The sequence below is a fragment of the Elephas maximus genome, chromosome 11, assembly GCF_024166365.1.
Source record: "Elephas maximus indicus isolate mEleMax1 chromosome 11, mEleMax1 primary haplotype, whole genome shotgun sequence".
Taxonomy (NCBI): domain Eukaryota; kingdom Metazoa; phylum Chordata; class Mammalia; order Proboscidea; family Elephantidae; genus Elephas; species Elephas maximus.
Genome location: NC_064829.1, coordinates 70,927,803 through 70,944,780, shown reverse-complemented (window position 1 = coordinate 70,944,780; position 16,978 = coordinate 70,927,803). Strand labels below are relative to the sequence as shown.

Below are 16,978 nucleotides of genomic sequence, written 5' to 3'. Positions count from 1 at the left end.
ACCTCCTATCCTCCAATAATCTTATAATCCACCCTGACGGGGTTGGAAATGTCAATTTCTTCTATAATCTAAACACTAAAAGATAATATTGAAAAAAGCTTTAACCAACCAAGGCCCAGGAAGACATCTTAGCTGAACATCATGATTCACCCTTGTGACAAAATCAGATTGAAGAAATGGCCTTTCCACCCATCGTGCCCGATGGCCTAAAGGAAGCCACCATTAAAGTTGAGGCAAGTGGGCATGTAAGCAAAGAAATAAAGCAATATTGAAACTGCCGTATGTCTAGGGAGGAAATTCGAGTGTGGTTCCAGTCTAGGGAGGAAATTCGAGTGTGGTTCCATTCTAGGGAGGAAATTTGACTATGGTTCCAGGCACAAGGGATAGATCAGAAGCAAAAAGATCAGAAGCCTATGGAGCTTCTGAGGAAATTATTGCCAGAGAAATCATGAAGTCACCCTAAAAAAGTCTTTGACTGTGGAAGAATTAAAACAACTCTTTGGGTTCCATAAGCAGTAAGAAATCTCCCAGAACTGGATAGTGCCAAGGATAAAAGTTTACTCTCCAAGGAACACTTCAGATATAGTCAGGGAAGAGAATAAAAAAGAGAAAAACTTCCCAGAGGGGGACCTGGAGCCGTGGAGAAAAATAGACTCTGGGGCGGTGGAGTTCAGGCCAGACCTAATCAGGGACCTTCCCTCTTTGCCAGGGCAGGGAGCCTGCACAATGCCACGTCACTGGAAGTTCATTCCTGCTGTGGACCAGGTGTGCCCTCCTTTTTCTCGGTGGGAATTTTAGTATTTCTACTTCACCACTTTATGTTGGGTGTTGGGAGGGAAGAGATTACAATCTGCCCTCTTAGTTTCTTGTTCACCAGACCAATAGGATCCATACCCACTCCTGAGATCGAGGAACAGGCATCGCCTTGAGATCCTGGATGTGATGACCCAGTGGGGCTTTGGTGTGTCTCCCAAGAGAAGGGGAGGAATATTTGTATGTGTGGGAAGAAAAATGAAATGGTTTGGTGACCAAAAGGGCGTACTGTGGCAGAGACAATGCTCTGTGTTCAGCAGAAGCAATTTCATTTCCTCCTGGGCACCAGGACAAGGATGTTTCCCATTCTCCTTTGGAGTTGGGTGGGGCTGTATTACAACTCCAGGCTGATGTAATACAGGCAAAGACTGTCCCTAAAAAATTTACTGAAGTGTAATTCTCCTTTTTAACTCCTTCCATGGGGACTTTCTGGACATATGTTGAGGTCTCAGTGTCACAAGGTGGATAGGCCCCTGAATAACTGCATGAAGCAGGATCTCATTTCTTTTTTTTTTTTTTTTTAAAAAAAACAAATCCATTGCCATTAAGTTGATTCTGACTCTTAGTGCCCCTACAAGACAGAGTGGAACTGCCCCAGTTTTCCAAGGCTGTAATCTTTACGCATGCTGCACAGAGCAGCTTTCAGTTAGCAGCCAAGCACTTAACCACTGTGCTACCACGGTTCCTTAGAGACTCACCGTTGCTCCAAAACTCTTGCTCCTTCTCCATCTTCACCACAGACCACATTGGACTTGAAGTAAGTGAGCCACGCTTGTACTGTGGTAGGCTAAAGAGATTTTGGGGTTGTTTGTTAGAGTAGTCAGGCTAGCTGACTTATACAGTAGGTGTTCAATATTTGCAGAGGTTTTTATCCAGGGTACAGCAGGTATGGCATGTGCCCTGGGCACCACTTAAGGGAGGAGGGTGCCAGTGAGCAGTTTCTGTTAACCATTGAAGTTTCCACTGCCAGCTGTGAGAGATCACTCACCAGTTTAAAACTAATTGCTGTAGGCACTATTTTCTGTTGACATGCCAGTCCTGGTGACTGAATCTTCTCATTTCCAAGCCCAAGCTTGTAACCACTGTATATCTCTCAAATCATTTTCTTTCTCTCTCCTTTTCTTCATAAAACAAAATTCTGATTTTAAAAGCAATGTGTTCATTGTTAAAATATGACTAAGAATAAAGTAATTTCTTTAAAAAGAAATCACCCTCCATCAGCCAACGGGAAAAACCACTGTTGAGTCTTTTTATGTAGCCAAAGCGGAGTTCTTTATAAAACACTGATTCAGCAGTATAAAGTAAAAGCTCGGTCTTGGTGGAGAAGACAGGTCTGCTACCCTCGCCCAGGGCAGGGAGGGGGGGCTTGAATCTCCAAAAAGGACCCTTTCTCACTTTCTCCTAGACCTACTGAAAAACAAAACAAAACAAAAACCAAACCCCTTGCAGTGGAGTCCATTCCGACTCATAATGACCCTATAGGACAGAGTAGAACTGCCCCATATTTTTTCCAAGGAAGGGCTGGTGGATTCGAACTGTCAACAGTTTGGTTAGCAGCTGAACGCTTAACCGCTGCATCACCAAGGCTCTATATGTAATAACGGTGCTTACTTCTCCCTGCCTCACTATTAAGGGCACATTTGGGGTTACCCAACAGTGGGGGTGGCGGGCAAGGCCCTGCCCTCAGGAAGGCTACAGTCCCAGGAGGATGGCAGAGGAGGCACCAAGAGGAGAAGCCGGGTTCTGTTCTCCACGGCCCAGAACTAGGCCTCCATGGGCATGGAGGCAGCTGTCCCTCGGGGGTGTTGAGGCAGGTGGGTCCGGTCCTCTGCTCGAGACACTGTTGGCTCTGGGGGAGGGACAGTCCTTGGTGGTGCAGGACTGTCGCGCGCATTTTTCAGGACAGTTGGTATCCTCAGCCACAGGCATTCAAAGGCCCCACACGCACTGAGCTCTACTCTTAAAAAGTTAAAATGGCAAATGTTTTGTCGTGTAGATATTTTACCACAATAAAATCATTTTTTAAAAAAAGTCATCGCACCACACGTTTCGACACTCCCCGGGGGCCCTGCGCCGGGGTAACAGCCTCTGGCGCCTCCTCTGTCTGGCCGGGGACGATGCTGGGGGCGCTGGGACGCTCACCTCTCCCCCTCCCCTGCCACAAACGGGCGGGTTGATCCGACAGCCCCTGAGTCCCCGGGGAGGTGGCGGTGACAGCCATCCTGCAGACAGGCGGGGGCGCCCCCAGAGCGCGGAGGTGACAGGCCCAGGGGAGCGCCGAGCCGGAGCCCGGGAGCCCGGGCACAAGCGGCCTGCGGGGAACATCTGGGGTCCAGGCGCATGCCCCAGCGTCGGGCGGGATCGTTGGAAATCTCGGTGTTTCGGGTGGGGGTGTCGGAGGGCAGGCGGAGGGAATTTTGCGGCTCGGTTTGTAAAAGCAAATGCCAGATTCCCAGGGAAGCCAAACTCCTTGCTTAGTTGTATTCTGCAATCTGTGGTGAGACAAACCATCAAGACAGATTCTAAAAGTGGCCTCGTCCCCCCTGCGTTATTAGTGGTCCCATATAGCCGGGTTCTGCAAATTAAAGTATATTTTAACATCATTGGTTTTTTTTGCGATTCTGTGTATGTTATTTGACACACGTAAAAACAGCATCCTGACTCCGGCCTACGGCTTCACCTGGCCACTAAGGGTGCTAGGTGCAAAACAGGTGACAAACACAGTGGTCTCACACTGAAGAGATTACTGTGGGGGCACCAAGTTAAAGGGACAGGCCTAGAAAGTTGAATTTCCATGCTTCCAAGGGAACAATTGAAGCAAGGAATTACAGTAGCTTAATTATAATCTTAACTTATTTTTAATCATCAAAACCTAAACCTTTGGCCTCAGGACACCTGGACTCTACTGGCCCCATCACTCTCCATCCTGGGCCTCATTTTCCTCCAGGAGTTTGAACCAAAAGATTGCTACAGAAGCTTGACCTTCCTGATTTCTACCCTTTACTGGTCTCTCCTATCCGTCCTGGAGTTCCTGGGTGATACAAATGGTTAAGCACTTAGCAGTAACCAAAAAGTTGAAGGTTCGAGTCTACCTAGAGGTGCCTCAGGAGAAAGACCTGGCCATCTATGTCTAAAAAATCAGCCATTAAGAATTCTATAGAGCACAGTTCTACTTTGGCATTTGTGGGGTTGCCATGAGTCAAAACTGACTCCACGGCAGCTAGTACCATAAGCTGTCCTTGTTGTGTGTTGGGTTTGAACTGCCAACTTTTACCTTCAGGTAAAACAAAACAAACGGCAGCAGAGGGAGACATCCTGTACTTCCTGGGACCCTTCTTCATGCCTTCAGAGAGACTCTCATGTGGTTTAGTGCCCGTTCCAAACACTTCGGCTTCAGCACATTTTGTGCCTGTGCAGGCACTGGGCGGTGTCTCCAAACTCTATTAGTATTCTTACTTTGCAGATAAGAATTAAGGCATTTAAACTTTTGCCCAAGGTCACATGGCTAAGGGGTGGCAGAGTCAAGATTTAAACCCAGGCTTTTAGGTCTCTAAAGCTGGTGCCTTTAACCTAATGATTTTCACATTCAATGTGCATCTGAATCACCCGGGAGCTTGTCAGAATGCTCACTCCCAGGCCTTCTGATGCAGTGGGCCGGGGTGTGCCCAGGAGCCTGCATTTCACGGCCCCTCCGGTGGTCCTGGGGTCACACTGGGAGAAACATTGTGACCCAATGCTCTCTGCCACTTTTCACTAGACATGAAGGGCCGTTTCCAAATGTTTTTCGATCAAGAATTACTACCATCCTGTGTCAGAGTAAATACACCTCTAGTTTCTATTAGGTAGAAAGTCTGATTTAAGAGGCACCTGGGATTCAGAACCAGATTGGTCTGTGATTTATTGTCACCTGGGTCACAGAAACTCTAGTGAAGCTCACTTCCTCCTTGTCATGTTATCCAGCACAGCCAGAAATACAGACACCTTAGTCTTGAATTCCAGAGGAGATACTTAGCTGTTCTGAAGCGTTAGGGCATATCGTCAGTCTATCAGGAGGTGGGTGGGGTGGGGAGAATGTTCTAGAAGACTGCAGGAAAACCTTTCCCCAGGGCCTGGGCTTCCCATCCACTGCCATGGGGCGATTTTCCATCCTGTGGGAGCAGACAGGATTAATAGTCGTAACTATTGTCCATTGTTCCCCCAAGCCCCTGCCAAGGTCTGTGTGCGCTTCCAGAAAGGAGGCATGTCTGCACTGGAGGGGAGCAGGCAATACCTGCAAACCCAGCCTGCAGCCTCCCAGCTTAGAAACCCGCTTGTTTGTTCTTCTAACATGCATGTCCCTATAAATACATCAGGAGGAACTCTCCTTTGTGTCCCGAATAAGGCCAAAGGAAGTGACAGGGGCCAGCACTGTAGGCCCGCAGTTTCTGTGCTCTGGACACTGACTCCCTCGTAGTGCCTGGTGGTTCCACAGAAGGGGAGCCTGGAAGCCCCTAGCATCTGCCCCCACTGCCCGAGCGACTGCACTGGCTCTGGGCTTGGGACTTCACAACCATGGCTTCATCCCATCTTGCATGGCAAGTACCATCTGGGGAGAACTGGTCTTGGCTCTGTCCCCTGGTGTCCCCACTTTTCCATCTCATTGCAATCCCTATAAAAAGAACAGAGTCTAATCCAGAGAAGGTAGCCCTCCCTAATTTTGACTGGCCCTAAAATGGGAAGGCAGTTTTTGAATCAATGAAGCTAGGAAACATTTTTAAAGAAAATATAAGAATTTGCTAACGCTCCCCGTGTGCTGGGCACCACGTTTAAATGCATTAAATGCTTATGAGCCCTCACAGTAACCCTATGAGGTAGATAATATTGTCACCTTTATTTTGCAGGTAAGGGAGCTGATGTGCAGAGACAAAGGAATTTGCTCAGTGTCCCCCCGCTCATACATGGCAGCCTTAGGATTCAAACTCAGTCTATCCTGCTAACAACTACATTATACTGTCTTAAAAAAAAAATTAGCATCTAGATTGAGGTTAAAATGTCTCCTAACGAATACAAAAGAATGGTTATATCACTTATTTGTCAGTAAATAGATCTTTCTAAAGCGCTTGGGAATTGCTTATCCTAGTGGTGTGAACATTCTCCCTGAAATTGAATTTAAGCTCCGATGTTTAGCAAGATGGCGAAACTTCGTCTTGCTTACTTTGGACATGTCATCAGGAAAGACCAATCTCTAGAAAAGGACATCATGTTTGGTAAAGTGGAGCGTCAGCGAAAACAAGGGAACCCCTCCATGGGATGGGTTGACACAACAGCCACATCAGTGGGCTCAAACATACCAATGATCCTGAAGATGGAGCAGGACCAGGCAATGTTTCCTTCTGCTGTACTTAAGGTCACCATGAGTCAGAGCCAACCTGGCGGCAACAACGTGTTTCCCAAACTGCCCCCCATCAGACCTGAAAGGCAAACTTCAGCTACTCACCTTTTTGTACTGTGCAAATCTATATTAGTCGAGTCTATATGACATTTTCCTGCACAGCTTTGCTGCTGATGGATAAAGCTCAGCTTGACACACTATCTGTGTAAAAAAAGAGATGCTCTTCTGTCCTGGTCCTGATGGGAGTTACCAGAGATTTATCCATGACTGTGGACAAGGTTTGGGTGTCCTGGAGCAAGTCTTTTGCCCACTCAACCTGGGAACAGAAACAAGAGCTTGGCAACGCAAGGACTCGAAAAGGTTGGGAAGCAGCAGGAGCTTGGGGTGCTGCTGGGGAAGCCTGGGTTTCGGTGTCCTGAAGCCCCAGGCAAGTATTAGCACTTGTGTGACTGGATGCACCCAGGGTGTCAACTTCTGATGGCGGGAGCAGAAGCCAGCACCTTCTGACATTCAGACCTGAAGGAGTCACAGAAACGGGTTTGCTGGGAGAGTGACAGAAAAGGAGGAAAGAAAGCCCAAAAGAGCTTGTTGTGTTAGCAAGGGCAGTGACAGCCAAAGGCAGTCTTCGCAGGAAACCCGCAAACCTTTTCCCCCGCCTGCTACAGTCCATGTTAGTCATTTTTCAGAACTATGTCTTCGATTATGCCGTTTCCTTTGCCATCTCTCACCTACCTCTTCACTAAGGAAAATCTCACTTCTTTCTGGGCCCAACTAAAATGTTGCATCCTTTGAAAATCCTTCTCCAGTTCTCCACAGAATTAATGCTGCCAATATACCCCAGGTGATCCCTATCTGGTGTAGTTAGTTATGCCCCTTGCAAGACTCGAACTCCCAGCTTAGCTCTTGTGCATAGTCAACCAATGCTCGCTACTTGACTGACTGTGGAAGTACTGCCAACCTCTTCAGTTAAAAACGTGCTATTTCACTGTGCTAAGAAAACACAGCACCAAAAAGGGCAGAGTGCAAATTCTTAGGCTCACAGAGCCATTATGACCTTATACCCAACCAAAAAAAACAAAGGAAAAGTAAATCTTTAATTAGGTAAGGTTGGTATGTGTCAGGGGTTGGCATACTTTTTTTTTTTTTTTTCCTGTAAAAGGCCACGTAGTAAATATTATAGCTGTTGAGGGCCATATATGGTCTCTGTGAAAACTACTTAATTTTGCTCTTATAGGGGAAAGCAGCTAGAGATAATACATCAATGAATGAGTGGCTGTGTTCCAATAAAACCTTAAGGGCACTGAAAATTTGAAACTCATATAATTTTCACGTGATAATTTTTTTTTTTCTCCCAACCATTTAAAAATATAAAACCATTGTTCACTTGCCGACTGTAGTTTGCCAACCTTTGGTATATGTGTTGCCATTTAGCAAGCTCCGCCCAACCCTATAGCCTTCAGCATAAGATTCGGTATATGAGCTTTATTTCTTGTCTAAGAGGCCCCAGCAAATGAAAACTTTATAAACAGAGAACACTTCAGAGATTTGGGGATTAAAAAAAAAAAAAAAAAAGCCTGTTGCCATGGAGACGATTCTGACTCATAGTGACTCTATAGGACAGCAGAACTGCCCAGAGGGTTTCCAAGGCTGCAAATCTTTATAGAAGCCGACTGCAACATCTTTCTCCCACTGAGCAGCTGGTGGGTTTGAACAGGTGACCTTCTGGTTAGCGGCTGAGCGCTTACCCACTGCACCACTATGACTCAGAGATTTTATGATACAGGATAAGGAAAATAAAGGGATAAACTGCTGTTTTAGCTAAAAGCAGTGTACAACTAGAACTATGCTTATGCTGCCCCGTAGTGGCCAGAACCTTTTCTTGCCGCTCTCCCCCGGGAAGGACCTGGAAAGCATTTTATTTCCCACAGGCACATGTAACTGACCGCTGGGGCTTGTGTTCCTGACCACACTGGTAAAGGCTTCAAATCAATTAAACCAAACATATGTGTAAAAGTAAAGAATTATTAACCGTCATAATCATTTAAGGTGAAAAATTAAGCTTCAAGTCACAGAATTTTGGAACTGAAAGGAAGCTTTGAAATCATTTAGTTCAATTTTTACTACCCTTCACTGACCTAGTTTTCAGGTAAGAAAAATGGAGACCCAGAAAGAGTCAGCTGCTGAAAGGGACAGTGTGTTTAAGATAGGGCCTGGGTGGGAACCCAGCTTGCCTAATTCCAGTGCAGGCCTCTCTCTGCACATCGCACTGACATACTTACAGTTCTATGAGAAGAACTAGCACGGTGGTTAAGAACAGTGGCTGACACGTAAACCAGAGACTCCATCAGCTTGAGATGGGAAGAACTGGATGGTGCCTGGCTACTACCAATGACTGCTCTGACAGGGAACACAACGGGACAGTCCCTGATGGAGCAGGAGAAAAGTGGGGTGCAGAACTCAGATTCTAGTAAAAAGACCAGACTTAATGGTCTGACTGAGACTGGAAAGACCCCAGAGGACATGGCCCCCCAGACTCTCTGTTAGCCCCAAACTAAAACCATTCCCGAAGCCAACTCTTCAAAGATTAGACTGGACAATAAGACATAAAATGATACTGGTGAGGAGTGTGCTTCTTAAGCAGATACATGAGACTAAGTGGGCAGTTCTTGTCTGGAGGCAAGATGAGAAGGCAGAGGGGGACAGAAGATGGTTGAATGGACACAGGAAATACAGGGTGGAGAGGGGGAGTGTGCTGTCACATTAAAGGGAGAGCAACTAGGGTCACATAACAATGAGTGTATAAGTTTTTGTATGAGAAACTGACTTGAATTGTAAACTTTCACTTAAGGCATAATTAAAAAAATAGTGGCTGTGGAGCCAAAACTGCCTGGGGTCAAATCCTAGCCCTGTCACTTATTTGCTCTGTGCCATCGGACACTTAACCTTTGCCTTGATTTTCCCAACTATACAGTGGGGTAGAGTGCCTACCTCATAGAATTGTTGAGGTTGACATGAGCTAAGTGTCTGGCCTATGTTGTTCTGTGTGGTTGAGTTGATCCCCACTCACAGAGACCATATATGATGGAGTAGAACTGCGTTAGCTACCGTTGTCAATTTTCTGGGAACCTACTATGTGTCAGACATTGCGTGCTTTATGCATTTTGCCATATTTAATCCTCGTAACTCCTCTACAGAGTGTTAAGATCCCCACTCTAAAATGAACCTGAGGAGGTCACATGTAGTATCGGTGGGAACTGCGTTAGCTACCGTTGTCAATTTTCTGGGAACCTACTATGTGTCAGACATTGCGTGCTTTATGCATTTTGCCATATTTAATCCTCGTAACTCCTCTACAAAGTGAGTGTTAAGATCCCCACTCTAAAATGAACCTGAGGAGGTCACATGTAGTATCGGTGGGTGCTGGGAACGAAGCCCATAGTTGGAGCCACCTCTTCTACAATATGGTTTTATGAAGGCAGCCAATGCTCACTTAAGTCACCATGCGATGAACATGATCTAACTCTGATCTGCTAGCAAGAATGAGTGCTAAATAAAGAAGGGTAACCTCTGTGATGTTTGTAGGGTTTGGAAGGGCTTTGGGGGTGGGGGTGGTTGTTTCCACTTGAGGTTACTTCGGCACTGTCATTCTCTGTCTTCAGAATGCTTCTGGGTAGTGATGGTGGAGGCGTAGTTGGGACAATCCTCGCTCATGTCAGAGCTTTATAAATATCAGCAGAGAGAGGCACGCCCTTTCTGCTTGCCCTGCTGCCTCATTTCTTAATTTCAGAAAAGTCTTAACATGAATGGTATGTTCACGCTTTGTGAAAAACGTAACCAGTGTCACTGAAGAACTTGTGTAGAGATTGTTGGGAACCTAAACTGCTGTGTAAATCTTCACTGAAAACATTAAAAATAAATAAATTTAAAAACAAAACAAAAAAAAATGAATGAGATAAACTTCATGCTCGAGTTATCAAGACATGGAGGAATGATAAGAGCCTCTGCATGTACGATAGTAAAACTCAGCGCTCCAAAAGAGGTTATCCCTGCACCCTTAAAACCTTGGGTGTGGGCAAGGGCTGATATTCCTTGAATTTGTCCAAGGCAGGCAAATGCTTTAAGCTTAGTTCTGAAAGTTTTGAGGTTTCCTATCTCTGGGAACATTCCCCCCACCTCACGTCTTTGAATCATTCAACACACAGAAAAGAGACATTCAGATGGATGATGACGTGGCCTGTGTCATGGATTGAATTGTGTTTCCCTAATGTGTCAACTTGGCTAGGCCATGTTGTCCAGTATTGTGTGATTGTCCGCCATTTTGTGATCTGATGTGACTGTCCCATGCGTTGTAAATCCTAACCTCTATGATGTTAATGAGGCAGGATTAGAGACAGTTATGTTAATGAGGCAGGACTCAATCTACAGGATTAGGTTGTATCTTGAGTCAATCTCTCTTGAGAGTGACAAGGAGAGAGGAGCAGAGAGATAGGGACCTCACACTAAGAAAGAAACGCCAGGAGTGGAGCATGTCCTTTGGGCCCGAGGTCCCTGCGCTGAGAAGCCCCTAGATCCAGAGGAAGATTGATGACAAGGACTTTCCCCAAAAGCCGACAGAGAAAGCCTTCCCCTGGAGTTGATGCCCTGAATCTGGACTTCTAGCCTCCTAAACTGTGAGAGAATAAACTTCTGTCAAAGCCATCCACTTGTGGTATTTCTGTGATAGCTGCACTAGATAACCAGGACAGCCTGTGTTCCAGGTGTTCCCACGAGCTGGGCCAGTGCTCTCTTAGGGATTGAAAGTGGTTGTGACATGCACAAATTCCTGTCATTCTATTGTTTTAAAACCATTGCCCTTGATTCAGAGAAACACTTGGAAGCAAGATGCTGGCAAGGAAGGGAGCTCAAGCTGAGGGCCAAGCATCTGCAGCACTGAGCCCCTCTGTGCCTTGAGTACCTAACCTGTGGGCCAGGGGCAAAGGTACCCTACCCTTCACAGTAGTATCATCAAATGGGCCTACAGGACCACGCTTGGGAAACTCTCAACACAAATACGTTTAAGGATGTTTATGCACAAACTTAGATTTCAGTGGCAGAAAGGGGAGTCTGATAAAATTACTTTATGACCAGTTGCCTGCATTCTGTAAGGTTTTGGACAAAGGCGTAAATCCCAAACGTCTTCTCTCTTACACTCTATTTTCTCTAAATTAGGTCAGTAGAAAAGAACATCCGCTTCTTGCATTGGCCTCATCTCCCACCAGGGGGCGCAGCTGTCCAATTAGCAAGTTCTTTTGGTGAGAGACCAGCTGAGACCTCCTTTTATAAGGCATCAAACTGGAGCTGCAAGAGGAAAAAGAAACAATGAACACCCACCAGGCCCTCCACCTCACCCCGCCTCCCTAGCCCCCAAATCTCAAATTGCAAAACAGGATCTTGGGATTAAGAGCTTCTGGTGACCAAGGTCTAAAGTTTTTTGGTGACCAAGGTCTAAAGTTGCCACAGCAGGGTGACTGCATGAAGGTGGTCTTTGGTCCCCACACGTGTGACGTGCCCCACTTTCCAGAGCAAGGAAGAGGAAGCCTGAAGCCCCTGAGCTTCCAAGATTGATAAATATTTGCATACACACAAAAAGCTCACCCAGTGTTCACCCATGTTCCAACCTAGAGGGCTCACATTTTTCAAAAGAGGGCAGCATTTAAAAAGTAAATTTCTGATATCTGACGAAGTTACTCTTGCATTTACAGGCACAATATCTTTGATTTCTAAGCATGGATTAAGTAAAATGTTGGTTGATGTTAAACTGACCTTAGGAACACATGTTGTACAAGGCAATATCAAGGGGTGTTCCCTAGGAAGACACTGCTACACCCCATGACCTCCCTCTGCCCGTGGGCATGTCAAACGGCCTGTATGACTACAGTTAACATGACCCCCTCTCCCACCCCCAAGTTTATACATGCCTCAACCCTCGGGACACACAGTCCTTCATTCCCATGCTAGTTGGCCTCACTCCCTGAAGAGAAGGAAGGTCCAGAGACACAGTGACTGTGTTTAAAGTCAGAGCACCTCATTTCCCCTTGTCATGCCCTGCACCTCAAAACTCATCTAATGGGTAGTGAGCTTTCTGGGTGGGGTGAAGGGGGATGGGGTGAGTTAGGGGGAATCTACATTTTTTCTTTACTTTCTTGAGATGAAGTTATGGAAGGGTTATGGGTTTGAACTAGCGCCCCAGCTTGCTTCACTTGGTTTCACTGCCTGAACCTTAGAATGCTTTTGTAATCAGCATGTAGAGTTAAAAATGAGTGTCTTTCAAAGCTCAAATAGATGGTGCCTCATAAGTATTAGATGCTACCTGCTTTAAAAAAAAAAAAAAGCTTTTTACATTGTGCTTTAATCTCTTTAGCGCCTTTCTCAGAAAAATGATTTTTAGTACTTACATAAAAAATTTTATCTGGGTTGCTGCACAATGAACATATTTTACTTTGGTACTCAGTAACCAGTACTGCACAGCTCAGCCCACATAGAGCCCTTAAAAAAAAAAAAAAAATTTAGTAAGCTCTCCAACTAGATTTCATCTTTGATGGCAACAAACTTTTTTTTCTTTTGGTAGATAGAGCCACATTAAGTAATCTAATGCAGAGCTACGTTTGCTAAGTTCCTCACCACCCAAAAACCATCACCTTCACTCCTAGGCCAAATTGTCTTCCATATTTTCCATCTCTTCAAACAGTATCACAGTCCTGTTCATCAAAATTTAACTCACATGTGAGTGCCTTCTAAGTGCTATTTCATTGGACCTTTTCCATATCATTTCGTAACTACATAATTTAAAATAAACAATCTCATTTTATAGCTAGGGAAAATGAAGCTCAGAAGCTCGAGGTTCCTTCTCTGTATCATTCCACTCTTTTCTAAATTGGTAACACCAAGTCAACTCTTCCCACTTAGACTGGGTTTTCCCAGTACCAATCAATACCTTAGTCTAGGTCCTCAAGGTTGGCCAACGAAGCCTTACGGAACATCTCCAGGCTACACTTATTTCTCCCTGGCCGAGCCTTCTTCCACAGCACTACACTATTATCATCTGTGGAGGGTGTGAGCATATGGATTGAGAGGTCTCTTGTGTATTGAGGTGTGAGTGCAGAACACCTGGAAAACAATACGACAAGGTCTTGGAAAACTGAGTACCCGTGAGTCCTCCAACCAGCAACTGCAGTTAGATACATACCCTAGAGAATGCTTACATATATGAATCAGGAGACAGGTACAAAAATGTTCCTCGTAGTGCTGTTTGTAATAGCCAAAAATGAAAACAACCCAAATACCTGTTGAGAGAATACTGGACAAATTATATACATATTCCACACACTATTAAGTAGTGCAAGTGAATAAGCTGTAGGAACATACATCAGGACCATGAAGCCTGATGAGCAGAGCAAGTTACAGAAGACTCAGTACAGCAAACCCTTTTTATAACGATCTAGAAAAGCAAAATAAAACTGTATATTTCGGGGGAATAAAATATGTGAGGTAGCAGAAAAAAGCAAGGGAATAAAAATGTAGGGTAGTGGCTGTCTTAGTGTAGTGGATGAAGGAGAGATGGGATAGGTAATACTGGTAAGCACAGATAATATTGACATTGGAGACATTCTAGTTATTTGGAAGGTGGTTTGTGACTTTACGTACATTACACATAGGTGTGGTAACCCTGGTGGTGTAGTGGTTAAGTGCTATGGCTGCTAACCAAAAGGTCGGCAGTCTGAATCCGCTAGATGCTCCTTGGGAACTCTATGGGGCAGTTTTACTCTGTCCTATAGGGTCGCTACGAGTCGGAATTGACTTGACGGCAACAGGTTTGGTTTTTGGTTTTAGATGTGCATTTCTTGACTAAAGCACAAAGCTGGGGCACTGTAAACAACCAAGGATACTCTCATCATTTCAAACCTACTGCTCCACTGGACAACAGAGGCTCTGGAGGCTTGCTGAGAGCTAGAGCCCTGACTGCACAGAAAGCCTGAGGAACGACTGGCAGGGTTTGGGCAGCACACCACCACTACAAGACATGGTCCTTCGATGGGTACTTCCAAAGACAGCCCAACAGTCTCTTGTAAATTACTGTTTGAAAACTTTGACCTGAGACTGGGTTATAGAAGATAGAACCAAGGAACAAAAGATACCCAACACTGTGCTGAGACAGCTGTCTGGCTAATGAAATAATATTAACAAATTTGAGAAACCCTATTAGGCCCTTTACACTTCCTGGGAAGACCCGAACCAGACACACAGGCTCTGTGTCGGCAGGACTGCCTCTTGTTCACACAGGTGTGCTCAACAAGCACAGACCTCCAGACAGCAGACCACTTTGGGATTCACTGCCCACATTACCAGGAAAATGGGTTGACTCCTTAAAACAAACAAGAAATTCCTTCCCCCGCACCATGTACGAGGTCTTATCTTTCACTTATATGAAATTTGCAATAAACCACAATTCTTAAGCTGTTTTTCATTTTTTTTTATTGCTGTTAATTCAAGGAAAAAAGGTTGCATAAAATCCAATCTGTTCTAGAAATATAAGTGGCCTTTCCAGTACATAACATTTCAAATATCAAAGTATATGGTAAACATACAAATAAGGAGAAGGTAACATACCTCCTATGTACAGTACAGTATTTTAAATCATAAAATAAGCTCCATAAAGTACAACTGGCAAGTGATTCACAATGCAATCCATACGTGGCTTATCAAAACTTTCACTTGAACAACTCAACTGCGGCTTAACAATTAATTTAATAATGTGGTCCAAAAATACCCAGATCAAATAAAATATATTTAATCAAAATAATTTCCTTTACTCAAACTTTTTTCTTTTTAAATTAAAGCTTTCATCTGCCCCTTCCACCCACCCCTTTCCCACATCTCCCACCCCTGAAAGAAACGTTTCAAAGTGTATGTTGGTGCTATAAATATAAATGCTACCTATGAAGCATTAAATTAAGCTTTTTTTTTTCTTCAAGTTTTTCCTTTTGTCTAGCAATCTGTTAGGCTTCTGAGCCAAAACCAAATATTTAAGTTCCTCTGCTGCATACCAATGTGACTCCACACAACAAAAATCGAATGTTTTTGCTGTGTGCTAAGGAATGGGAACACACCAGCCCCCGCCCCTTAAGCCCACGGCTGACTCTACAGTGGAGGTTGTTCGCTGCCGCTGAACGCAGCAATCACCAAAAGATACACCCAATCTTCCAGATAACCTCAGTGCACTTTAGGAAATCAAAAATTACCTGGAAGCAATTTAGTACATAGATTGGCTTTAAAAAAAAACTTTTTTTTTTTTTTAAACAGCAGCATATTAAACTTAGTGACGTGACACTGACATGATTAACAGCGTCTCCACACCCTAGGAACTCGGCTTTCCCGCTGAAGTTGTGCCTAGTGGGAAACGGTTACAAAGTGACTTTGCTCTAGAGACAGGGGAGGGCACAAATACCTGACTTTTTGTAGAAACCCGCAGCTTCTGTTTAGATTGAAATAAACCATACACATCTTAAACACAATGTAACACTGTGACAGCTGGTACGGGAAAGGAACAGTTTTTTACTCAAGTAGCGTCTCTTTTACCATGACACAGTAGTAGACTACAGGAAGTAAAGGTGGCTGTTAACTTTCATTACAAACACAAACACACAGGAGAACAACAATCACACTGGTTTGTTCATTTTGCGTCTCTCAGGAGCAACAGGCTAAAAAAGTATGATGGAAGTTAAAAAGTTTTTTTTTTTTTTTTTTAAGAAAAAGCTCTTTGTCCATTTCATATCTTTTCAGTTTCATATGGTTTCACTTCTTCCTCTCTTTTACTTATTTTAATTTTTATTTGGACAACAAACGCTGCATATATGTATTTATATGATGCTGTTTCTTACATACAGACACACTACTGGGGGAACGTGAGCTCTCCAGGGAGATGAAGGTGGAGACATTTTACCCTCCAATCCTCTGTGGAGCAGTGTGCCCGAGTGTGGACAAGCCCACTGCCAGCTGCTCCTGTAGGCCGGAGAAGCGGGTGGGGAGAAGTGCTTGCTTGGGGCGAAAGTGAGAAAAGCTGGGGAAGAAGCAAAGTTTCTTTTTTTCAAAACCATATGACTGTCACCAGTGTTGTAAAAAAAAAGGGTCAAATACACAGTTTTCAAGATTCCGTAAACATTGCACACAGCAAGTATTTCAGTGTAAAAAAAAAAAAAAGCACGCATCAACATTTTCCATTTGATAAGTTTGTTCATGTGTTTAAATTACACATATCATACATAGAAGCCTGTTGTTGAGCCAGGAGACCGACCAGAGGCTCAAAAGCATTGCATTCGTCTTTTGTTGTGGACATTGGTACAAGAGAAATGAAAACTTCCAACTGCATAGAAATCTAGGAAATGTGAAGACAAAAAAACCAACAAAATACCTTTCCTCTCCTCCCCTCCAGACCCCACCAAACTTCCCCACACTTGAGGGTATTAAGTAGGCAAGCTTTACTTGTTTCAGTCTGCAGAGTCCAACGTATCATTAGAAGGGGGGAGGGGAGGTGCGTATCTCAGTCTGTAAGTGCCTAAAATGGGAAAGACAGAACCGCTAAGTCACTGCGTACAATTCAAGGTATCACAAACCACTACAAGATATCAAACGGGCATGCTCTTCAGAAGGCACCTTCGTCAGCACTTACAAATTACAAAATGGTAAATAAAGCCACTTTAAAAAAGGGATATGAGGTGTGTGCTTCAAGTTCAACCTAAAGCTATCAAACTTTGTCTT

The 16,978-nt window shown here is 44.5% G+C and overlaps 1 protein-coding gene across 1 annotated transcript in view; it reads right to left on the bottom strand.

Moving 5' to 3' along the window:
- Positions 1-14,680: 14,680 nt before the first annotated feature.
- ZCCHC2 (zinc finger CCHC-type containing 2) overlaps positions 14,681-16,978 on the bottom strand; it is a 57,217-nt gene continuing 54,919 nt past the window's right edge. The window contains exon 14 of the mRNA XM_049900469.1: positions 14,681-16,775. Coding sequence (XP_049756426.1) covers positions 16,708-16,775 — 68 coding nt within the window. The 3' untranslated portion in view covers positions 14,681-16,707. The remainder of the gene's footprint in view (positions 16,776-16,978) is intronic.